This window comes from Perkinsus marinus (genome assembly GCF_000006405.1).
Source record: "Perkinsus marinus ATCC 50983 genomic scaffold scf_1104296955874, whole genome shotgun sequence".
Lineage (NCBI taxonomy): Eukaryota > Perkinsozoa > Perkinsida > Perkinsidae > Perkinsus > Perkinsus marinus.
In genome coordinates this window covers 492566-515798 of record NW_003207677.1, presented here as the reverse complement: position 1 = coordinate 515798, position 23233 = coordinate 492566, and the positions used below count along the sequence as shown (strand labels likewise).

The 23233-nt window shown below is 46.2% G+C and overlaps 7 protein-coding genes across 8 annotated transcripts in view; all 7 read left to right on the top strand.

Moving 5' to 3' along the window:
- Positions 1 to 370, top strand: part of Pmar_PMAR020541 (uridine cytidine kinase i, putative) — a gene marked incomplete at both ends in the record, with an annotated part of 2156 nt that extends 1786 nt beyond the window's left edge. The window contains 2 exons of the mRNA XM_002775515.1: positions 54 to 194; positions 254 to 370. Coding sequence (XP_002775561.1) covers positions 54 to 194; positions 254 to 370 — 258 coding nt within the window. The remainder of the gene's footprint in view (positions 1 to 53; positions 195 to 253) is intronic.
- Positions 371 to 719: 349 nt separating this feature from the next.
- On the top strand, positions 720 to 2480 carry Pmar_PMAR020540 (proteasome subunit alpha type, putative; the record flags this gene model as incomplete). The annotated part of the gene is made up of 10 exons (XM_002775514.1): positions 720 to 818; positions 995 to 1064; positions 1113 to 1153; positions 1271 to 1399; positions 1448 to 1525; positions 1912 to 2012; positions 2058 to 2145; positions 2193 to 2293; positions 2338 to 2396; positions 2437 to 2480. The coding sequence occupies 10 exons, from the start codon at positions 720 to 722 to the stop codon at positions 2478 to 2480; spliced, it is 810 nt and encodes a 269-aa protein (XP_002775560.1).
- Positions 2481 to 4057: 1577 nt separating this feature from the next.
- Positions 4058 to 6433, top strand: Pmar_PMAR020539 (conserved hypothetical protein; the record flags this gene model as incomplete). Its single annotated transcript, XM_002775513.1, has 13 exons — positions 4058 to 4131; positions 4201 to 4262; positions 4349 to 4525; positions 4571 to 4684; positions 4734 to 4873; positions 4918 to 5017; positions 5061 to 5158; positions 5203 to 5286; positions 5333 to 5418; positions 5463 to 5585; positions 5889 to 6005; positions 6057 to 6150; positions 6199 to 6433. 13 exons carry the CDS (start codon positions 4058 to 4060, stop codon positions 6307 to 6309), a joined length of 1380 nt encoding a protein of 459 aa, XP_002775559.1. The 3' UTR covers positions 6310 to 6433.
- A 46-nt stretch (positions 6434 to 6479) lies between these two features.
- Pmar_PMAR020538 (conserved hypothetical protein) lies at positions 6480 to 8142 on the top strand. Its single transcript, XM_002775512.1, has 7 exons — positions 6480 to 6604; positions 6651 to 6773; positions 7152 to 7265; positions 7313 to 7410; positions 7455 to 7538; positions 7823 to 7926; positions 7971 to 8142. Exons 1-7 carry the CDS (start codon positions 6487 to 6489, stop codon positions 8086 to 8088), a joined length of 759 nt encoding a protein of 252 aa, XP_002775558.1. The 5' UTR covers positions 6480 to 6486; the 3' UTR covers positions 8089 to 8142.
- A 2469-nt stretch (positions 8143 to 10611) lies between these two features.
- Positions 10612 to 13978, top strand: Pmar_PMAR020537 (protein bem46, putative; the record flags this gene model as incomplete). Its single annotated transcript, XM_002775511.1, has 12 exons — positions 10612 to 10683; positions 10787 to 10868; positions 11029 to 11074; positions 11140 to 11231; positions 11283 to 11387; positions 11513 to 11585; positions 11664 to 11759; positions 11891 to 11950; positions 11994 to 12135; positions 13383 to 13422; positions 13542 to 13660; positions 13903 to 13978. The coding sequence occupies exons 1-12, from the start codon at positions 10625 to 10627 to the stop codon at positions 13976 to 13978; spliced, it is 990 nt and encodes a 329-aa protein (XP_002775557.1). The 5' UTR covers positions 10612 to 10624.
- A 262-nt stretch (positions 13979 to 14240) lies between these two features.
- On the top strand, positions 14241 to 21769 carry Pmar_PMAR020536 (protein phosphatase-2B, putative; the record flags this gene model as incomplete). Of its 2 annotated transcripts, none has more annotated exons than XM_002775510.1 (37): positions 14241 to 14326; positions 14377 to 14422; positions 14471 to 14590; positions 14643 to 14710; positions 14759 to 14945; positions 14996 to 15130; positions 15183 to 15263; positions 15315 to 15491; positions 15536 to 15601; positions 15941 to 16032; positions 16080 to 16125; positions 16173 to 16292; positions 16371 to 16438; positions 16637 to 16715; positions 16760 to 16840; positions 16887 to 16946; positions 17195 to 17353; positions 17402 to 17480; positions 18350 to 18399; positions 18452 to 18526; positions 18570 to 18700; positions 18749 to 18802; positions 18845 to 18907; positions 18955 to 19056; positions 19108 to 19184; positions 19226 to 19331; positions 19391 to 19475; positions 19518 to 19579; positions 19640 to 19695; positions 19972 to 20051; positions 20104 to 20168; positions 20214 to 20325; positions 20381 to 20485; positions 20535 to 20628; positions 20702 to 20778; positions 21271 to 21356; positions 21401 to 21769. In XM_002775510.1, the coding sequence occupies 37 exons, from the start codon at positions 14241 to 14243 to the stop codon at positions 21558 to 21560; spliced, it is 3390 nt and encodes a 1129-aa protein (XP_002775556.1). In that variant the 3' UTR covers positions 21561 to 21769. The 2 variants fall into 2 exon arrangements, with proteins under 2 accessions (XP_002775556.1, XP_002775555.1); XM_002775509.1 differs by having other exon boundaries at positions 20535 to 20607; positions 21401 to 21766.
- Positions 21770 to 21833: 64 nt separating this feature from the next.
- On the top strand, positions 21834 to 23232 carry Pmar_PMAR020535 (Inositol monophosphatase, putative; the record flags this gene model as incomplete). Its single annotated transcript, XM_002775508.1, has 11 exons — positions 21834 to 21959; positions 22009 to 22073; positions 22125 to 22207; positions 22254 to 22295; positions 22342 to 22406; positions 22451 to 22559; positions 22604 to 22654; positions 22698 to 22746; positions 22787 to 22864; positions 22911 to 23062; positions 23111 to 23232. 11 exons carry the CDS (start codon positions 21834 to 21836, stop codon positions 23164 to 23166), a joined length of 876 nt encoding a protein of 291 aa, XP_002775554.1. The 3' UTR covers positions 23167 to 23232.
- Position 23233: the final 1 nt, after the last annotated feature.

Below are 23233 nucleotides of genomic sequence, written 5' to 3'. Positions count from 1 at the left end.
TGAGTTTTATCACTTGTCCTTTTTACAAATGCGATTGTCTTACCAATCCTCAGGTCAAGGCTCGTAATATTCAGTTCCATCGCAAACGCAATCTGCAGTATTATGACCTATCAGCGAGATCTAACTACAATTTCGAGAAGCCTTTCCTCTGGCTCGCTCGCCGCCTCACTAACCAACCTCAGCTCGTTTTCCAGGTAATTAGCATGGACGTAGTGATGAATGAGGAAGGACTTTTGGTTGTTGTTGTTTTTAGGGTGAATTCGCCAAGGCTCCGGAGTTCCAGATTAACCCTGAGCTCGTGGCCCAGCATGAGAAGGAATTACAGGCTGCCCAGGACCAAGCTATCGATGATGATGACGATGACTTGTAAATAATAACAACATGCTCGAGGTTACTGCCTATAGTAGTAGTGATGATGGTGCACGCATACGATGGGCGTTGATAATGGATACCGTCAATGAGTGGTGTTTGGTGATGATGATAGTATTTGCATTATTTACTCGTTGCTACTATTTGCATTACGTTATACCTCGCGGCCCTGTAATGACTGCCACGTATCTGCCTATTCTCAAATACCAATATTCATGGGTTGAGTTGAGTCGATTCGGGGAGAGTGATTATTGTGGAAATTTTCGTCACGCGCCACGAAATTATTCGAAGTTAGGATGATGATGCATTAGTTTTCTCAAACCTTTTCCTTTTTCTCCTCACTTGGCGGCATGTCGTTTGGTGGTAAGAGTGAGTACGATCGGGGTGTGAACACCTTTTCACCCGAGGGTCGTCTCTTCCAGGTCGAGTATGCGATAGAGGCCGTTAAAGTAAGGATAGTAGTAGTAGTAGTAGTAGTAGTAGTAGTAGTAGTAGTAGTAGTAGTAGTAGTAGTAGTAGTAATAGTAGCAGTAATAGTAGCAGTAATAGTAGCAGTAATAGTAGCAGTAATAGTAGCAGTAATAGTAGTAGTAGTAGCACGCTGTTGTATTATCCTTGTGTTTAGCTCGGTTCCACGGCGATTGGTATCACCACTAAGGAAGGAGTAGTATTGGCTGTAGAGAAGAGGGTTGGCAGTAGGTTGTTGTTGAATGGTAGAGATGATGGGTATTGACTCCTGACAGGTCCTCTTATTGAGCCCAGCAGTATTGAGAAGCTGATGCAGGTGAGGCACCGGTGGGTTAGATAGAATGGCTAATCGAATTCACGTGTATGGATATTGTTACTAAGATGATGATGGTTGTTTCTGAGTAGTGGTGGTGATATGAATACCTTGCCTTAGATTGCCCCTCACGTTGGATGTGCTATGTCTGGCTTGACAGCTGATGCGAGGACTCTGGTTGACCACGCTCGGGTTGAGGCATTGAACCACGACTTCACCTATAACGAGCCCATGCAGGTGGAGAGTATTGTAATAATACCACTAGTGTGCTGAGGGGGTTGTGATGATGAGGTGTAGGTGCACAGTATATCTGATATGGCTTTGGACTTCTCGAGATCTGATGATAAGAAAAAGAAAGGTGACAAGAAGAAGAAGGTAATAGTGGGGGTATTGTTTGTAACAGTGTTGGAATATATATTCGCTTTCCTCACCTGAGCTTAGGAGTTTCCCCATAAGATAGAGAAGCTCATATACGAAGTCGGGTAGAAATGTATAGAAATCAGCAGTAATTTCCCATCAGAATTTTCAAATTGTCGCCGACGTATGTAGTTGGTCACCATCATGGTCAGACCATGTGCATATTCTCCTAGACTGGGTTGTAGTAGTATCATGGAGAGATTATATTGAAGTTTCACCCGTTCTACGTGAAGTGGGCGTGAAACTCGGTGGAAAACGCAGTGGTCGTGAAATGTGTTTTTCACTTTAGTTTTTCATATCGCTAAGGTGAAACTCCATTGTACAGCATGGCATCGTTGTGTTAGACTATGTCCCGTCCCTTTGGTGTTGCCTTGTTGGTGGCTGGTGTGGACTCTGATAATGGTCCTCAACTTTTCATGGCTGATCCTAGTGGCTCATATACGAAGTAATACTAATCAAACCGTATGTAGTGTGGCATGTTGAACGTAAGATACCGAGCTGCTGCTATTGGCTCGGCTGCTGAGGGAGCAACAAGCCTTCTGTTGGAGCAGTTTAAGGAGAGTATGAGCTTGAAGGAGGTAGGAAGTGGGCGGCGAGTGGTATGACAATGTGGTTGTGGTGATAGGCTGAGGATCTAGCATTGGTTGTACTGCGTCAAGTAATGGAAGAAAAGATCACTGAGATTAACGTTGAGGTTGGTGTTGCGAAGGACACCACTTTCAAGACGTATTATGTCTACCATTTTACTATCGTGATGGGTCTCTCTTTAGGCTCTCCGTTGCTGAGGTTCAGAGCATCATCGACAGGTTGCCGGCTCCAACGGTAACGTGTAATGAGAAATCGAAATTGATGATTTGTGTGCTACTCAGGTCCCAACATTGCTCTCGGCCACGACAGGATCGGCCTAAACTAAACACTCGATCGGTCCTTGTGGTTTCGATTATGGTTCATTGTGTTGAGTTGGTGGAGTCACTAGAGTGTGTTCACATTGGAAAGGCAGTCATGAAAAATGACATAACTCGGGATTCTACGAGCGAATGATAATGAGTGTTTACATGAACGACGCGGGTTGACTCCATCTGGGAACAAATCTCAGCACGAGATGTGTTAAAACGTCCGGTTCGTTGTGAAAAAGACGGGGATAACTTTTGGGTCGTTATTGCCCGGCTATAGACCGTTCAACACCAAAACCTTTACGATCGTTCGGTAACCGTTAACTGGTGAATGTGTTCCGTGTTTGAAGTTATCTACTACGTAAGCGTCGCTGAATATTAGGAAGGAACTAGCTATGATGGGGCCAACTCAGTTGCTCGTATTTCACTCGCGATGAGAAAACCTCATGCGTAGCACACAATTAGGGACAGGTACTAAACGACTGATAAATGGTTTCTGTAGATTTTTGTGTTGAAGGTCAAGTAAGAGTATACAAATCGATTCCTTGTACGAAAGTGATACCTTCATATCCATGTGACAGATGCTGAAGTTAGCTACTTTCGAGGAGGCAATTTTTTGTAACTAACACAAGGAGGTTGGAAAGTTTGACGAAACTTATAGTAGACTGTCAAAAGCTGAGGTGTAGCATACGGTAGGTTAGTGGTCAGCAATGATATAATGTAGTCTGAGGAAACCAACCCAAAACTAAGTCGATCGACTCACTGCGTCTGATTGATACTATATCAAGGGAAGGGTTGGGAAAGGCGAATTTAAAGTTGAAATTGCTCAAGTCGGAGCTCGTGTTGACATTGGTGATGATGATAGTCGTACCAGCATCATTGGCCTTGTATTTGAGGTCGCGAACGGGGTCTCCCATAACAGGAATATGAAAAGACATATCACCGTTGGCAGCTAGTGTTACGTTTATAGTAGAAGGTGTTGGGCTCTCAATAGTCCCACAGAAAGTTTGTAGGGTAGGAGTAGCAGTTGGACTCGTTGGTGCCGTGGTGGTGGTAGTAGTTGTTGTGCTGCATCCTATAAGAAGAGTTAGAGCAGAGGTGATCACGAGAGCCGGGAAGAGGGTACTTCGAGCCATGATGGTATGGATGGAGATTACACTGTGGAAAATGGAGTCTACTCAACAGGAACACTATTGTGCAACGATGAACTTGTGATGTACGCGTGACATACGTTACACATCATTACACTGTAGTTCCATACAGGGCTATTGTCACGAGTTGTACGAAGAGCTTCGCGGTCGGGTGTACCATATGGGTACGTCAGATGTGATTTTAATGAGGCATGGTAGAGTTGAGGAAATACAAGCTTTAATGAGATTGCAAGATTTGTCTGATCTGGAAGATCTATTGTTGTTGAAACCTATGATGAATTCGTCTGCAGTTGGCAGAGGTGCTCTGCGTAGGTGACTATAGAATGAGACCAGTACTGTGCGATGACGGCATGGGAGTAACTGCTGCTACTGCTAGCTTTGTTGTTGCTGTTTTTATACTTGCTTTTTTCTCTTCTTCTTCTTCCTGGGGTATCGTATAGACTCTCATGTTGGACGACTCTCGGATGAAGCGAGCCATAGAGCTTGCTCATCAGGCTACTGCCTTGGATCGGGAGGGGAAGTAGGTTCGGTGTCATGTGCGCACAGCCAAGGTTTTTGTGAGGATATCTTTTGCTGTTTTTTGTGGAAGGTACCAAGAGGCGCTTGATATGTACACTCTAAGCCTGGATAATTGGATGCTCATTTACAAATGTAATGTCCTGGGGTTCGATCGCGAGTCCTCTCGATAGTGAGGTTGACGGTCTATCTGAATGAGCTACCGAGTCTTGTTGAATTAGATGAAGTGAACCCGGCTCTGAAGGCCCGTTTATCTACGAAGATCTCCGAGTACATGAATCGCGCTGAGCAAATCAAGAAGTACCGTCTCCGTCCGAACCTTCGTCAAATTGAATCCCACTACAGGTACCTCGAGCGCATGCAGTTACCATCGACAGCTCCCCAACCGGGTGATGGAGGTGTGAGACTTACCCTGGAAGAATGCGTTATGGTAATCACATCAGGTACTGCGGAAATGATGAGGCCATCTGATAGTGAGGATGACAGTAAAGGGCAGGGCGACCAACAACAGGGTAAGAGCAATCCCGAGATGGATAAGATGAAGAAGGCTCTAGAAGGTAGTAGTTATGTAGTTGCTATCATCATTGTGAAATTCTCTAAGTGCAGGAGCTATCATCACCGAGAAGCCCAATGTTCATTGGAGTGACGTAGCCGGTTTGGATCAGGCTAAGGCTAGTCTACAGGAGACTGTCATTTTACCTACTAAATTTCCACAGCTTTTCACCGGAAAACGCAAGCCCTGGAAGGTATACCTCGTGTTGGACTGGTGAGTGGATCTGTATGTCGTCAGGGTATACTGCTTTATGGTCCTCCTGGAACTGGTAAATCATATTTGGCTAAGGCGTGCGCTACTGAGGCTGACGCCACTTTCTTCAGCGTATCGAGTTCAGGTATAGAGGGAGTCATGTAGCTTGGTCGCGTAAGTTCACTCAGATTTGGTATCGAAATGGATGGGCGAATCGGAGAAGTTGGTGAGATCCCTTTTCGAGATGGCGCGGGCCGAAAAATCCGCCATTATTTTCATCGATGAGGTCTGGAAGTCTTTTCAAGATGTGGATGGATGAAAATATTTTAGGTCGACTCTCTGTGTGGATCGCGGGACTCGGGAGAAAGCGACGCGACTCGGAGAATTAAAACGGAGTTTTTGGTGCAAATGCAAGTAAGGTTATACAACAAAGGAATTGTTCTGTTATGACCTTCGATAGGGAGTGGGCAGTGATAATGGTGGGCAAGTGTTGGTGTTGGGCGCAACGAACTGTCCTTGGGACCTAGATGCTGCGATAAGAAGAAGGTGTGGTATGGTGTATTCGGCGTACTGGTATATTATATGCTTAGGTTTGAGCGAAGGATTTATATACCACTGCCAGAAGTGCAGGCCAGAATAAGAATGTTCGAGCTCAGTATCGGGGATACGCCGCACGAGCTGACCAGAAGGGACATATCGAAATTAGCTCAGGAGTAGTACGAGGAGCTCATTTTGTGGTATAGTAAAAAGTATTTCATCTAAATGTGGAGGATTTGTAAACGTTCTTTCTCGTTAACTACGAAGTGTTTCAAGTTGAGACTTTGCCACCGAGCGCGAAATACCATGAAAAACTGACAGCCGAAATTTTACGTATTGGCGTAGTGGCGGAAAATATTTCTTCTGGCAAGGAACACAACAGGTTAGTCAGATGTTTTCGAATGTTTAATGCTAAATTTTGAAGTGGAATTAGATTGATATTTACACTGGCTCGTGAATGGTACTGCTCTTAATGTTAGAACGGATGGATTCTCGGGCGCCGATATCAGCGTATTGGTTCGCGATGCTCTAATGCAGCCAGTGAGAAGGTGTAGCCAAGCAACTCACTTTAAGAGGGTCATTAAAGATGGAAAAAAGTATTACTTGCCGTTGGTGATTTTTGTTCTGATGTGATTGTACGTCTTCAGATTTTGGACACCATGCAGTCCGGGCGATCCAGATAGGACCACACAAGAGATGAGTTTGATGGATATCGGCAGTTCTGAATTGCTCCCACCTAAAGTAGTCGAGGTGTGGTATGAGGTTTTTGGTTATATATTATTTGATCAGGTCTCCAGAGTGGACTTCCAAGTAGCTCTTTCTAACGCGCGTCCATCGGTCGGATCTGAGGATCTGGCCAGACAAGAGGAGTGGACGGCTCAATACGGCATGGAAGGTTAACTGTAGCTGCAGCTTGTGATCGAAGGGAAGGGCATTTTGTATTTTTGGAGATATACATTAGAATAGTATTATAACATTACGGTGGGCTGTGATAGTTACCCCAACGTACTCCCATTTTTCATTCAAGGTCGCTCGTGTTGTGTAGAGTCGAATTATTACACCTTTGTGGTAGCTTTTATGAACAGACTAATATCGATGGTGACAGGAATGGGTCGGCCGTCGCATTTGCCTCGTAGACAGCCGTTTAACCTCAGCTGGCTGGCGGAGTCTCCTGAGAAGCTGCGCAATTTGATAGGTGAGCTCTTGCTGTATTGGGTGGACCTGATGTAGGGTGTATTCAGGTGTGTTGCATCGGAGGAAAGGAGAACTGCGTCGCTTGACGGAGAACGAGGGAGTTTATAAAGAAGTATATGCTAGCATGGACGTCATGATGGCCGAGGACTTTGGCATTGATGTTGGTGAAGGTATTAATGTGAGCCGGTATATAGACAACTTAATCGAACACGTATCGAAATTTGATATGCACATGCAAGGAAATGTGCGTTATTTATCCAAGATCATTGAGAATTGATCTGAAACTTTATCGCATTAAGATTGCGATGAACATGTGATGTGATAATAGTGACCACCGGAGACTATGATAGCGACAAGTTGTTCACTATTATTAATCCCGGACTAGATAATGTACATTCTTCGCATTTATATATCAAATTGGCATGTATGACACACGCTTGAGAAGTGTGAAATGTATTTGGAAATGCTAGGGAATGTAGGGAAGAGGAGATTTGGTATTAGTCTGTACACGGCATGGGTAGTAATTTTGGTTTTATTTATTTCCTCAGATATCCCGGAATGGGCTCGTGATGGTGATATATTTTATCAGTCGATCATAGACATACCGGACTTTTGTCTCTGTGCGTTTATGCTCATGCCGAAGGCAACTCTGCCCTATCATGGTGTGTAGGGGAGAGTATATGGTGGAGAATTAATAGTAGTGTGTTAGATCACCCGCATCAACATGTGGTCAGTCGGGTGGTGTCGGGCACACTCACGGCGGATGTTTTCAATCCGATCGCACCATACCGGTCCCTAGTTGGACAGGTAAGCGTCTGGTGATGAGTATTGGAGGTTCACCCCTTGAGTAGGTATTTGCAGTGAAACCGGTAGTTGAGCTCAATGGAGAGCATAAACAGGGCACCACTATGTTCCTTAATCCTGCATATGCCAATGTAGTACAACGCTGTGGAAGATCAGCATATCTTTCTAGTGTGGAAAAATATGTACTTGGTCAACTAACATGAAAAAACTCTGAGGAAAGTCTGGGAGATTTTCGTTGGTTTATGTACATTCCTATTCTAAGTGGTGTAAACTTCTGTAGTTAGTGAGGAAGCTCCTGAGCTCAGCTGAGGAAAGCCAACATATATTCCAATTCTGCATTTTTCATGTCGGCCGTGATATTTCATACGTAGATACTTTTTATGGAAGACCAGCGTATAGTAGATGGTGATGTCAGATACACAGTTTTGTTAACTTGACCAACGAGCCCTGTGTATTCGTGGATTTGATAATGCCTCCATACGGCAATAACGTGTCTACTCCAGCAGAACCCTTCATATCGTAATAATAATTTCGTGGCGCGCGGTCATGACTTATGTGTGAAGTTACTTCGAGAGACGCTCTATGAGTGATGATGGTGAACAAGAGTTGGTCGTGATTGACGAACCCGAGGATTTCGCGACGGTGAATATTCCATCGAGGCTTCACGTTACCTGCTCATAATGTTACTGTATATGCTGTGATAATTATTGCTACTAAAATCGACTTGTTTCTTCCGATCGATGAAGTATTGAGTTCAGTACGAGGGGACCATTCGGGGTGGAGAAGCGAAGAATCGTCCCGTGAGTACATTCGCGGGGTGAGGAACTGAGCCTCTCTGCCTCAGTTTTGTGGCGGCTCGTTAACATCGACATTGTGCCAACGTTGAGTAAGGACAGTATTATCTTTATCAGACAGTACCTGGGTTCGTATCTTGATCAGCTCTGTGATTCCTCGCGCATTGTCGTATGAGGGTCCGAAATAGCAGCGCAAGTTAATGGGAACAGGTTGCCTTCCACATTGTATCAACGTTGAGTAAGGACAGCGTTATGTTATCAGACAGTATCTGTGTGCGTGTTCTGAACAACCTTGTGTTCTCTCCCGCACTTTTTATTCCAGATTTTCTTCCAAACGGAGAATTTAAAAATTTTCGGTTGGGAATAGCAGCTTCCTTCAATCTGTTTTGCGTGCGCCTTTCCTATGTAAATACGTAAAGAATTGAATCCTTGGTGAATATTCATATAATGGCGATCGGAAGTTAGATATTGTCGACCAACCTCTTTCGGAACTCCTATAATGTTGGAAAATCATATGAATATTCGCCGAATTCGATGGGAAATCATTTTTATGCATTTGCATAAGAAAACCGCACGCATAGTACATCCATGTGGGAAGAGATGTAATGATGCTGGTGAAATCACAACACGAAGGAAGAGGTCATTTGTTAGTGAATAGTAACTTCAAGTAACACAACCCTCCATCTCGCCACAACTTATTCGCAACAACAATATTATGCCTAGTTGTAGCCCGATCGCACGCTAGCTGTACTGGGCGTGAAGCCTCTGACGTATACTCTCGGGGCTCTACCAGCGGCGGATGAACTCGGAGGACTTATTTCTACTTCAACTTGATCTGAAGACAATACATAATCCTATAGCAATGATGATACTGTAACGTACCGGCTATGTCAGTCGGGAAAACTCCATCGTCGTGAACAGGAGCGGCTGGTCGTATCTGTGGTATTACTATATTCCGCAGCGATAAGGCGCTTACCATATCCTCAACCGTAAGAGGTTTACATAGGCTATCGGAAATGTCAGCTGTCCTGGTCTTCTGAGATTACCAAAGTGACTATGCTGTGATACGGCGCAAAAGTACTTTTCCTATCGACCTCGATGAGAACTGTGATGGTTCACGTGCCAACAACACAAGTCGGCCCCCTTGAATGGCCAATCGGGCAGCCAGTCTTGAGTAATCACCAGCGACTTGATGATACCTGTCCCCAACTACCACTAATTTCAGTGAAGCTGTACCCTACAGTCTGCGATGACTTCTCTCGTTTATAACCAGCTCGAGAGCTTTCTGGCGCTGTCCATCATAAGCCGATATAGTTAGCAATCGACCGTTAGTTATCATCTCTACAAGGTAGTACCTGTCCATACCGTAATTCCTCCAACTCATGCATATAATACCCCTACCCAGCGCCAAGCTGCCGACCCTCTTTGAAGACGGATCTCATCTCACTGCCACCGCCAGAGCGGCCCGATAAGGACAGGCTCGCACCACTCTGCATCACACTATCATATTCCCCAACCCTCCGAGGGCTGTCCAACACGAACGGCAGGTCGCAGCAGTTTCTCAAATAGGAACGGTTTTGTCGGAAACTCTGTTCCCATTCAACATGACTATACTGGGGCTGAGCATTCTGTATTCGCTTGAGGATCCCCCGGTTTTCCTAATGAGACAAAACTAAGGCCCTCCTCTTCGAGTTGAATGCTACTACCCTTGTTATTCGCATCAGTTCTAGCTGCCTCGCATGCTTGTTCAGACTGGCCGGCCCGGGCTGGTTCACCTGAGAGAAAATTGTGAACGTGACGACTTGGAGGCTCTGATACCCCCGTGGGTCGAGCGGTACGCATCGTTGCTGATGGATGACGCATTATGTCGGACATTTTCTGAAAGGATAAACTCAACGTTGCATTTTATGTTTCACACACACCTGCAATAATATGCGGTTCTCTCTGTCGATCTCAAAATATCTGAAGTTGGTGACGGTCATATATGGAATACTCCCCGCACTACCTCTCCTCGAGGAGTTGTTCTCGTTTGGCATTAACCTTGACGTGCCCTAAATGGCATACCTCGGGCTCCCGAGTGTCGATGGCTGACCTATAATGGAGTATACGTAACCGAAATTTATACAATCTCGAACGTAGGATGCACTCAGTGCGTATCTCAGGTTAAACCATAGTATTGGCAGTACCGCATTTCCTTCAACTTCCGTTTGTGTATATCCTTGTTCCTCTTATCAGCCTTCCGGGCGCATATCTTATTGCAGACGGGGAGACTTCTATACATTATACAATGGGCAACCGTCGCCCCATAGCAGACTGAAGTCTCGTCAATCTTGCTCACTTGTCATCACTTGCATCTCCTCAACGGTTTCAGCGCTTCTAGTATAACCATTGAAGTGCTACGTTTCGTCAGTTCAGTTCCTAATATGAATGCTTTCGTCATAATAGGTGGAGTCCTTGGTGTACTGCTACTTTCGATGAGCTGGTAATATGCGAGACGCCTATTCAACGGGGTTTACTTCAATCCGACATCCGTCTCCTTCTGGAGAGTGCTTTGGTCTGAGATTCGTCACGTGTTTATTGTTCAGGACTAAGGTGCTCCTTATATGCCTCGGTATTGTTGCTATCTTGCTGGCAATACTGGTAGCATCTCAAGAGAAAATGCTATATGTAAGATGGTGCTCATGGGCTACGATTTTCGACACTATCAATGATTGTGATTATTTTCATTATCCACATAGTTCACATTGACCGTAGTGGTTGAACCTTGCTAGGGTCATCTGGAGGATTTTCGGGCTGTTCTGTTCGTGATGGGATTACTCTTGCTCAGATGCCCGAGGTCCAGGGGTTCACCACTGTCGGTTCCAATCCGCCAGGTGAGTTGAAATCACTCAGTTTTAGTTCCTTTCTTGTGCCAGAAGTTGTCAGTACGGAAACGCAGGTATGCGCTCTCCTGCCGAACTCGACATGAAATTCGAGAATATCAAAGTGGCAACTGCTGATGGTCAGAGTATTCATGCTTGGTTCATTCATGTACGATGTTGCTCATAAAAGTTCTGAATCGCTATTTTAGCTTTCCGTCAGGCCATTGGAGTTGCTGATTCGTCAGTGGCACCAACAATCGTATTCTGCCATGCTAACGCTGGGAATATGGGTTTAAGAATGCCCAACTACAGGCAGCTAGCTTCGGTAGTGTGGCGGCTCGGAGGTTTCTGAAAAGATGGTATTTCGATAATTTTCAAGTGGATTTTTAGCCGTGATGACATGCATTAGAATAAGTATTTTTCTATAGTTGATCGTTGTAACTGTGTCAGTTTGTGAAAGCCGATGTTCTCGCATTCGACTACAGAGGCTTTGGCGAGAGTACGGGCAAGCCAAGTGAAGAGGGTGAGCATTGTGACACCTGGAAATTGGCTCATGTCATCTGAGTGGCCTGTCGCGGAGTATTACAGGTGCTTGCCTCAGGTATCATGCTCGATCTGGACGCGCTGTTCCAGTGGATACAGAATAACCAACAGCTGGTCGATCCTGAAAATATATTTTTGTTTGGTCGATCGCTCGGTACGTCCACTCAGGAAATTTGAGATGCCTCCATGTTGTTCAGTAAACTTCGGCTTTGGCTCGGAGTCGCATAAGATTGGTCGTGTGGATCTCACACGCTTTAGAGATAACTGACTCACACTATCTCTCAGGTGGCGCAGTCGCAGCAGAGTATGCTGCTAAGTTAGTGGCTGAGGGTCATCCACCTAGGGGTAAGAGCTCTCGGCTTTACACTGTAATATTTTGTCGTGACAGGTGTTATATTGGAGAATACATTCCTCTCTATATCGCTCATGGTGAACTCGTTGTTCCCTTTCTTGCGATTTGACTGGGTCAAGAAGCCTTTCTTGAGGCTTAGATGGGAGACTTACAAGCACGTTGAGAAACTTGGAAAGAAGTAGGTATTTCAACGACCCGAACGTTGGCGGATCTGAAGTGCTTTCAAATTATTCCTGATCCAGGGATACTGGACCCTTTATTGTAGTCTGCATTATCGGCTCTTTCACCACTCCATGGGCGATTTCGAGCGTCATGTCTGCGTATGACATGCAACATGTCCTGAGGTTTCGCCCAGTGCGTGGGTGTGTGCTTCACGCTCGGTAGCGGGCCATGCACATAATCAATGTATTTGTACGGTGGTGCCTGGGCCCGAGTATCGAACTCCGAGACATGAGGTGCAACTCGAACGCGAGTCGCGGGGGCAGAGTTCTATTCACGGACTCATTGTTAGTACTAACTGACGCCAACGATCCCTCAAAACACCGGTCCGGGACGTGGTACTTAGGAGCTTCTGGCTCGTATGCAGGGTGACGGCAATGCCGAGTCGGCGTTGACGAAAGCGGTTGTTGAATAACCTCATCAATGCATGATTAACTCAATTGCTACTGAAGTTGAAGATCCACCTGGTAATAAGACTCGTCCATCATCTACGGAGTCTGAAGATCACGCTGCGGTGCCATTTGCTCATCCTTGCGGCAGAATTATCTCTTGCACTGAGATGCTGTGGAATCTGTGTGGCTTCTCTTACGTCAACTCAAATGAGTCGTTCCTGCATATCAACAGCACTCCTTGGTGTGAACAGCCAGCAATTAGCAATGGTCTCCCACTAGTCTGGACCCATCAATATATAGACAACGGATGAACATGATATCGTCCAAGACCCCCGGATAATATTTCAGACTCCATCCACTTGAGCGAGAGATTCGACAATTTGAAACGAGGGGAGCTGGCTATCAACCAGCAACAGAGCACACTCCCACTGTTGTTTACACGTGGCCTCGGGGAAAAATCGGATACGCAGTGGCTAGGTACATCTAGGCTAGATGCAAGCTATACAATTGCCACGTGCCCTATTGGTAGCTCGATCGACTCCGAGAGCTAAAATGGCTGTGGGCCTGGAAGCCTTGGAGAGTTTACTCGAGAGACTAGTCCGACGCTGGTCTAGTGTATATTCTGCGTTGCTATACGTGTATCTATCAGTACTTGGATGCATTTATTTGTCGACTTGCGTCATGAAAGGAGCTCACAGAAATCTGTGATTTAATTTGAGGCTCTACCAAGTTATGATAGACTTCAATGGACGAAATTTATCTGACATCAATGATGTTAGCCCATTATGACCGCTATCGAGTGGCTTCTTTTCAGGACATCCGTTTTGCTTCTTTCGGCAGCCGACGATGAAATAGTAAGATCTCGATACATCATGTTTATTGGTTTCGGGTTAATTATCGACGAATTATTATATCCGATTCATGGCGTCTCTCACAGTTGAAAGACATTCCACTGATAAGACTATTCCTCCAGGTACCTCCGTCTCATATGACTAAATTGCATGACATTTGTAACGACAATGGAATGGAATGTGTCTTCGAAAGATTCGAGAACGCTACTCATAACGATACGTGGCAAAAGGGAGGCCGAAGGTAGGACAAGTGCACGCACTTGGCACGATTAACATGGCTGAATCGGATCGATTGCGATTTCATTACGTTCTGTGAGGTGGTTTCAAGCTGGCAGCTCATACTGATTGAAAGTTTTCAGTGCTTCATGCTTGACGAATCGAGTCTAACCTGTACAGACTCGATTGGAGCTGATGAGCGAGTCAGTTGCTTAGGCTTGTTGAATCGTCCTGCATAGATCGGTGGATTGTGGGTATGCTTTGCAGGTACTTGGAAGTTTTGAGGAAGTTCGTGAACGACCGCAAGCTCGCTCCGATGCCTAAGATCGTTGAAGTCGGGTAAATGTGAGATCCACCGTTTACTATTCTGCTACTGTTCATTGAAGACTTGTGTTCATTGCTTAGTTTCATTCTGTCTTGAATGGCTTCGTGTTTCAAGCGCAGTATTTGCCGTTTTTCCTCGTAGAATTTATCATAGATACTTCGGCTGTGACGATGCTCGTTCCGACTTGAAAAGTAAAAAACAAGAACTTTTAGTAGCAGTTGTTCACCGAGGGATTCCTCCTCTGATCAGTTGATCAGTCGTCTTATTTTTATTCTGTTTGATGTCTGAAGGGAAAAGAAAGGTGAAGGTGGAAATCAAGTACGCCCGAGATCTGTATGACACTGAGATGTTCGGCAAGATGGATCCGTAGGATGACGCAGTCGTTACGCAGAGGAATACGCTTGTACGCATGTCAGATATGTCAAGGTTAGACTCGGTCGGGGGAAGAAGTATAAGACTGATGTAGGTTTGCTACTCGAATGGTGGCGGGTTGAATGGTTGGTGTGGTAGGTTAAAAAGGATGTTGGAAGGAACCCGACATTCTACGAGTCGACAGAGTTCAAGTACAATGATGAACCAGAAATATCATTCGAAGTGTGGGATAAGGATACTTTCAGCTCGGACGATTTCGTAAGGAATGATGCTGATGGAATCCACATGGCCTGGACCGTCCGTTGTGTAGGTTGGATCAGCACGGGTGAGCATGGCGTCCATTGCTAAGCATGGACATTGGGAAGGTGACCTCGTGTTGTAATATTTCTGCATTGTTATTGCTACTAGCGTAACGGGTTTCTGTAGGTATCGAGATGGAGCGCATAAGGCCGGTACACTCAACGTTGCGATTAAGATGAAGACTAAGGATAGTAGCACGATAGCAGCTACTGCGAGTCCTGCACCAACAGTAGTCGCACATGCTACAGCGGTACCAGTATCATCTAGCCAACAGCAACCTGTGATGGCAACGGTTGTGCCAAGCTCATACGGTGTAAGCCAGGCCTGTCGAGAGGATTCCTGACATGGACGGTCTCATCTCAGGTTTCCCAGCCTGTAGTAGCGACAGCAGTACCAGCAACGGCCTATGCACAAGGTGGGATGGCGCCGTCAGCTGTAGTCAATGCTACAGTCATTAGTACAGCCCCAGCGGGAAGTAGTGCCATGCGAGGGCCGATGGTGAGTTCGATCACAGAGTAGGAAGCGTTGGTATCGTACTTGTACTTGTCAGATCCAAGGTAGGGTCATAGGCACGGGCAGTGCCTCAGGCCAGGCTCAGCAGTCTACAGGGTATGGCAATAGCAACTATCAGGTGAATCCAAGTCCACGCTGGTGCGAATGGTGATATTGGTATTGTACTCAGGCCCCTCCTCCTCCCCCTTCTGGCTCTGGTGGTCAGCCTCTTGTGCAAGTTCAAGCAGGAGCACCTCAGCAACAGCAACAGTACAATTATGGGCAACAGTTCCCCGCTGGAGCGCCGTCGGCTCCCCCTGCTGGCCCTGGATACAGCAGTGCTAATTTTGTAACCAACAACTATCAAGTAAGTGTCGCTTATGGGGTGCCTTGTCAATGCCGTTTTCTCAGTCTCCACCAGGACCTGATGGTCAACCTGCGGTCTATGTTCAACCTGGACAGCAGTTGAGTGGAGGAGTATATCCTCGTTACTGATCCTATAAGTGAAGTCACTTGATAACACACTAATGTTTATTGTCCATTGTGAACTCACAGTTGCCTTGTGTTGTTCGATCTGCTTAGATTGTGTGCTAGCGTTAGTATAAATTTCAGTTTACTTAGGAAGAATGTACACATGGTCAACTACGTGTTTTGATGACAACACGGATATTCTGAGGGAGTTCTTGTCGGCTTTTATACGGTAGAAGTTCCACTATATGTAACTTTTGGTGAGGAAACGTGTGAGCTCAGCTGATGAAAGCAAGTATATACTTCAAAAATTTTCTCAGATTTGTTGCAATTCAGCTCTGTTCGTAGTTTTTCATGTCGTACCAATACAACGCCGTGAGGGTCGAGGTGCGTCACGCCCGTAATCTTCATGATACGGAAGTCTTTGGGAAGATGGACCCGTGAGGAGTCGATCGTAGTTGGTCATCGTCCTCACTTGGTATAGTAGGTACTGTGTAGTAATGCTCGGCCCAGGGAAGAAATTTAAGACCAGGGTGCTGCTACTACTACTCCCTGTTGGGAGGATGATGAAGTGATGCAGGTTCAGAAGGACGTAGGATCGAACCCTACTTGGAACGAGACGGCCATACTGCAGTACAGTATGGAGCCGGAGATGACCTTTAAAGTGATGGATAAGGAAAGCATTAAGGATGATGATTTTGTAAGGGGGATGGTGGCATTTCGCGACTGGCACGTTCTAGAGGGGACCATGTGAGATGTACTTCGCTCTTGGCTGCAGGTAGGCTCGGCTACGGTGAGTATGGCGGCCGTCGCTTCCAGTGGTCGATGGTCTGGGGATCTCGCATTGTAAGTTGGGGGAAGTGTGGTAACACGTGTTGGTGACAATTGTGGAAATCCTGAGGGAATTTTTGTTGGTTTCTGTACGAGAATTCGTATAGGAAAATCTCAGGGTGAACCGAGTGAAACGAACATATATTGCAACACTGGTCACGGGTGTAGCCTACCGCTCCCTCTCCAACTTTCGGGTCAGCAGTTCCACCACAGGTACCGCAGTAAGAGTAAACCAGCAGGATCACTTACAGTATCGATTACTATGCTGCCTGAAGTATCGCCACCGATGATGGTAACTACCGACCAAACCGGTTCGCGTATAATCGTTCATCTTAGGGTGGTGCTCCTCCAGTAGTGACAGCGACGGTTATGGGTACCGCTCCTCCGCCTCCACCCATGATGATGCAACAGCAGCCGGTAAGACACGGTGTGTTGTTGTGAGCTTCTGATGTGCTGGTCATAGGTTCCGGGTACTATGATCGCTCCTGGAGCCCCACCAGCACCGTATGGAGGAGGATATGGGGTGAGTGGTCGAGATTAATCTGTGTGCATGTGTGTACTATTATTAAGGCTTATATAAGTGGTCGCTAAGCGTTGATAATGGTGTGGTATGAATCAGATGATATATTCCATCAATTTGGACACTTTATCTCCTCCGAATACTTCCCCAGATATTAGAATCAGTTGTGTAATAGTATGTAGTCATGAACTAAGCTATCCGTCGGATGCCGCTATTCGTGCGATGGATGGTATGACATCTTTTATTGTTAGGCGCCCGCCCCTCCACCTTATCAACAACCCGCGCCCTATGGGTATCAGGCCCAACAGGGCTATACTGCGGGCGGAGCAGTTCCTATGGCAGCAGGACCATATGGTGGTCAGCAGTACCAGCAGCAGATGTACGGGAATCAGCCAGTCGGTGCTCCTATGGTAGGATAATGTTCTTGTGATGCTTGTTGTGTATGTGTTGGTTTATAGTATCACGACCACGACAAGAAGAAGAAAAAGAAGGATAAAAAGCATAAGAAGGATAAGAAGCATAAGAGGAGCGGTTATAGTAGTAGCAGCAGTAGCAGTAGCAGTGACTGAGTAGATTTGTTCCAAGAAGAGTGGTATCAGCTTTTAATTTGAGACGATGAAAATGGCTGCTGCATATTTACACTAAGAATCAATCACAATTTTTTATACAAGCGTGTTGTGCTATGTATCATGCACGATGTTTCGTTTTAGTATGTGCGAAATAGACGCTTATTCGTTCTAGCGGGCGCTCTGAATAGTGGGAATATGATCATTCGATGCGGCCTGCATTGTGAGTATCGAGATTTATATGGTTTTTCGGTTGGAGCGCCAGGAGTGGGGTTTAAATTTCCCGGAGGATTGCCAAATGGTGGAATTATGGTTTGGCTCGCCCCGGTGGTAAGTTTGGGACAGTGGAAGGATGTATTCCGAATAAGATGAGGGAATTGTGGTAAGGGGCATAAGACCGCTGGGGAGGGGTTAATGATCTCCTTCAGCTCGTATCAATCGCTCGACTATGACCATACACTTTGTTGCATTACTCCCAAGGCTCGCTTTAGTGTTTTATCAAGGAAATATTGTCGCTCTCAGCGAGGGGGAAATCGTTGGTATCCACACTGGCAATATAGTAGGGATGGGAAGTCGCTGGAAGTAACCCTTTTTATGAGGGCCTTGGACTGACAGTATGGGTCCTCTCACGTAACCTCTGGTCGATATCGACTGTTACTAACCTATGGAATTTCAACTGAATTCTATTGAGTGTCTCGATTTGACATGCTTCTGGTGCTACTGTTACTACTTGGTTTTCTGGGTGGGAATTACTCGCAATACAATTATTTTTGGACCTGCATTACTCTGAAGAGTCAAAGGCCTGCAGTATTTGAGTATCCCATATGGAGCCCTTGGCAGACCCACTGCATGACCGCAGAGTTCGTACCGTAACTCCGCCACCTCGTGCGGTAGGTGGAGGGAACTAACACGGCTCGGCAGGCTTGTGATGTTTTTACTCAGCCGTTAACGCCGGAATTACTCTTCCCTAAAGGTGAAGCATCGCCACCGGACTGGCAGTGTCTCAGGAAGCATCTGGTGAGGTCAATATAGCATTGACTGTAGTTATGGTCAGTTTTAGTTCGCGGAGGGTAGACTGTATATAGAGTCAATCACGAGGATCGTGAATGAACTTATACGGCTGTGTACGGCAGAGCCTAATGTTGTCAAAGTGAAGGACCCGGTCACAGTAGTAGGAGATATACATGGACAGTAGCAGTGCAAAGGAGTTGGTGATTCTGGCCTGTAGTAGAATGGTAGGTACTATGACCTTATCAAGTTACTGGAAGTGGGGGGAGATCCAGCCACAACTCAGTACGCCCGGGAGGGTTTATGCAACTTTTACGTGTACATTAGATATCTCTTCCTCGGAGACTATGTTGACAGAGGCAGCTACAGTGTAGAAGTACTACTACTTTTGTAATAGGGTCTCATGTCGGCTCACTTGACTTGCCCATGGTAATCAGATATGCGTTGAAGATCAACTACCCCAAGACTATAACGTTACTACGAGGAAATCACGAGTGTAGGCAAATGACTGCTTTTTTTAATTTCCGAGACGAATGCGAGTAAGACTTTGTTCAGTCGAATCTTCCACTGAGAATCCCCGTTGGGTGTAGGTACAAGTACAACCTAACTGTGTACGAGCTTTTTATGGAGTCGTTCGACTGTCTGCCGCTGGCCGCTGTCGTTAACGGTAGTTCTCTCAGGCCGGGTCGAAGCTATTGTATTGTTTAGGGAAGTTCCTGTGTATTCACGGCGGTTTGTCTCCTGAGCTCAACACACTCGCTGACTTCAACAAAATTAACCGATTTCAAGAACCTCCGAGACAAGGCCTTTTCTGGTGAGTTCAGCGGCGGTGGTGGTTGTTGCCTCTGCTGGCTTTGATGAGCTGTGGTTTAGTGACATACTCTGGAGTGACCCTGAGGAGGAGAAGGAGGGTGTTGCGGTGTTCAAGTCGAAGGATAGGACCTTTGTCCCCAACGATGTAAGTCATGGGTGTTTTCGACATTGTTAAGCTGGGCTACAGGTACGCGGCTGTAGCTTTCTCTATACGTATGAAGCTGCAACGAATTTCTTGAAGAAGAATTCGTAGGATGGTCGGGTGTCAGGGCTTCCTTTCGGACAACCCGGGTTCTATTCTTGGTATAGGTTATTGTCGGTTATTCGAGCCCATGAAGCTCAGCTGGAGGGATATAAAATGCACAGTAGGACAACTAAAGTGTCGTGATGTTTATAATCTACCTGCGTCGCGAAATGTTCGAACGAAAAGACTATTCACCCCCTCTCTATCGGGGTTTTTCCATCCTTGTGAGCTACTGATGAGAAACCCAAGAGCAGTGGGCTGATCGATATTTGAACCTTAGCACTGTATTAGATGGAATTGACGATCATTGAAATTGCTCATTGAATGGTATGAAGTGTAGAATATAACGTCCAACTCCGGCTAGGATAACATTGAAAGCTCCTTGGTGTGCATTCAGGAACTAACGAGGCCACCGGCTTTCCCTCGGTCATCACCATTTTCTCGGCACCTAATTACTGTGATGTGTATAATAACAAGGTGATAAACAGCCGATTTGAAAACACTTCCGTGGGCATGCGTGTCTTCTTAGGGCGCGGTTTTGAGATTTGAGAACAACACGTTGAACATTTTACAGTTCAATTTTTCCAAGCATCCGTAAGTGGTCGTCGAACTTGAGGTTGATATTACGGATTCCTACAGGTACCACTTGCCCAACTTTATGGACGTCTTTGCGTGGTCAATGCCTTTTGTCGCAGAGAAAATTACGGAGATGTTATTTTACGTATTAAATCCTCAGAATGAGTCTGGCAGTGTAGGTTTGTGAAATTTTATCACACTCGCTCGCTTGACGCGAAAATGTATTTTAGTACACCCGTGCTCCCGATGTTACCGATGAAGATCTCCCACAGCTTCCCGAAGCCGATCTGAAACAGTTGAAATTGGCCCGTCTGTCGAGTTTGTCTGACGAACAGGTAGGGCCAATGCGAACGATGTGATGTGTTCATTGCAGTTCCTTTTCAGAATAAATCGGTATCACTTGCTGCCCGTTTGCATCAGCATATGATGGCCGAAGGGGCTAAGGTTATCGAGCAAAGTAGTAGTAGTTGCGGTAAAGGTAGTTGGTGGGCAGTTGTTGGCAGTCTTGGAGGGGTTGTATGGGGCGGCACAGTACGGTGGTCCTCTCTCAGGTCGGGCAGCTGAGGCGGCGGGTGGTAAGGCGATATCGAAGGAGAAGGCCGATCGTATGAGGAAGAAGATTCAAACTGTAATAGGGAGTAACAGAGACTTTTTAACTAAGCGTAGTTGTTGGTTGTGGATTAGCAGTAGTCTGTTTACAACATTGATGATTATTGAACGCATATTTCCGAGCTTATGATGCATGTGTGTCAACAATGGCTTCAGGGCGAGGAAAAATGGTGTAGTAGATAGAATAGTAGCTGGTTTGGTAAATGAATAACGATATGACACGTGAAGTGGATGTAGTAGTTTAACGGCTTGTAGTATGCATACTGATGGTTTGAGACTGTCTGCCGTAATGTGGGATAGGTCTCGGGTTCGAATCCCAGGTCCGGTATTTTTCATGCCGGATCCGTACTTTGACGCTTCCCTTAGTATAGTCGTCAACTAGGCTCCCGACCAGGTCGCTTGCTGTTTTCAAACCCTTGGAATGATTCGACTTGCGATATATAGTCCCGCTCGCATCGCATAGTATTTATCTCCGCTATGAAAAATACCGGCTCCCGCTTATCCTTTATAGGTGAGTCGGATGATGCTTATGTTCAAGACCTTACGCGAGGAGAACGAGACCATCATCAACCTCAAAGGCGTTTGCCCTGGGCACAGGTGAGATCAGGAAATGCTCGAATTATGGTATGGGACCTCGTCAGGTTGGCACCTGGTCTGCTACTGTCGGGCCGCGATGCGCTGCAAAACGAGTTGGAGAAGTTCACGAAGGCTCGAGCCATGGATTTAGAAAATGAAAGAATGCCGACCGAGAAGGAGGTCGATAGCCAGCCCCATTTCCATCGTGGAATGTCATCATCATAGTGGAAAGGGTCTTGCCCACTTGGGGGTTCCTCTCGAGGGGTCATCGAAGCCCTCTCTTTAGCTCGTGTAGGATTATTAGCTGCATCATCATCATCATCATCATCATCATCATCATCATCATCGTCGTCGTTGTCTATGAATTCTAGTATGATATTGGAAGCGTTGGGCTCGTGTGGACTGTTCATATAATTGGTTTTGTAGTTCTGTTACGTTCGGTGTTGCGTTTTTGAGGTGGAGAGTGAGTTGTGGTATGGGGTCTTCCTGTAGGGAATAATGTCTTCTACGGTCGAGCCGACACTTGAGTATCTATTGCAAATATCGAGGCAAGCTGGGGACATCATTCGAGGCGCCTTCCACAGAGCAAAGCACGTCGATTGCAAGGTCTCGGCCGCTGACCTGGTAGGCTTGTGGAGCTGAGGTGGTTGGTGAATAGGCGGGCGAGTGGTAGGTTACAGAGACAGACGTCGCAGTAGAGAGGTTCCTCATTGGGGAGATCTCTAATAAGTTTCCAGAGTAAGTCGACACCGTCATGAGGTATCCACTGCCACCATCACCATGCATTAGGGATAAGTTCTTGGCTGAGGAATCGTCCAGGGAAGAGGATGAGCTTTCGTCTGATCCAACGTGGATCATCGACCCGATTGATGGTGAGCTTGATGATTTCGTATGTACTAGCGCTGACTGTCTCTGTAGGCACTACTAACTTCGTTTGTACTTTCCCCCAGTGTGCATCTTGTAAGTGATTGGTATCGGGAATGTTCGATATGGTAGTGGCCCTCAGCTATAGCTTATGCCGTTAATAAGGAGATCAAACTGGGGTGTGTGTTTAACCCAATCACTGATGAGGTGTTACGACTAGCCTATCTTGTTTTTGCCATTACTTGCGTCAGATGTGGTATGCGAGCCTCGGGGGTGGTGCATTTTACGTCCCTGCGAAAGGCTCGGAACCTGTCCGAATTCATACGTCTGGGAAGGCTAAGCTCGGAGACTGCCTCGTTAGTGAGGGAAGCCTTCTCTGGTCCTGTCGTACGACTCGAGCTCAGGCCTGGGTTTCAATGTACCACTTTTACGAAGCGACCAGAGCAATACTGAACGTGAGCACAGCTCTTCGTAGTAGTAAGAGCATTCTCCGAATAGGTGCGAGACGGATCGCTGATGTGGTATGCAGGAATCATCGATTCCTTATGTGAGGGTTCCGGTCGCCAACAGCTTCACTTCCCCACCAGGTACAATTCTCGAGACATTAGGAGGATCGGAAGTGCTGCTATTGACCTTTGCTATGTTGCTATGGGAAGGGAGGACTGGTAGTACCGCTAGAAGGCTCTCTATGTCCCTTCATGGTTGAGGTAGTTACTTCGAATTGGGCATCAAGGAGTGGGATATTGCCGCTGGTGTGTTGATCCTGTCTGAGGCCGGCGGATGCTATTGTCTTATCAATGGGGAAAAGCCAGATGATTTTCTCCATCGGCGCCAAGTTCTGGCATGTTGTTCGGAGGAATTGAGTAAGTTCAGTAGTGGTGATGAGGTCGATGACGGTGGTGGTGACTCAGGAGAGGAAATGAGTTCGAAATTGGAGTACATTGATTGGTGGGAAGATCAAAAATGAAATGTTGGTTTTTTATTACGGTAATGATGGATAACTGTCCGTACATTATAAGTGCCACTTCGGCTGA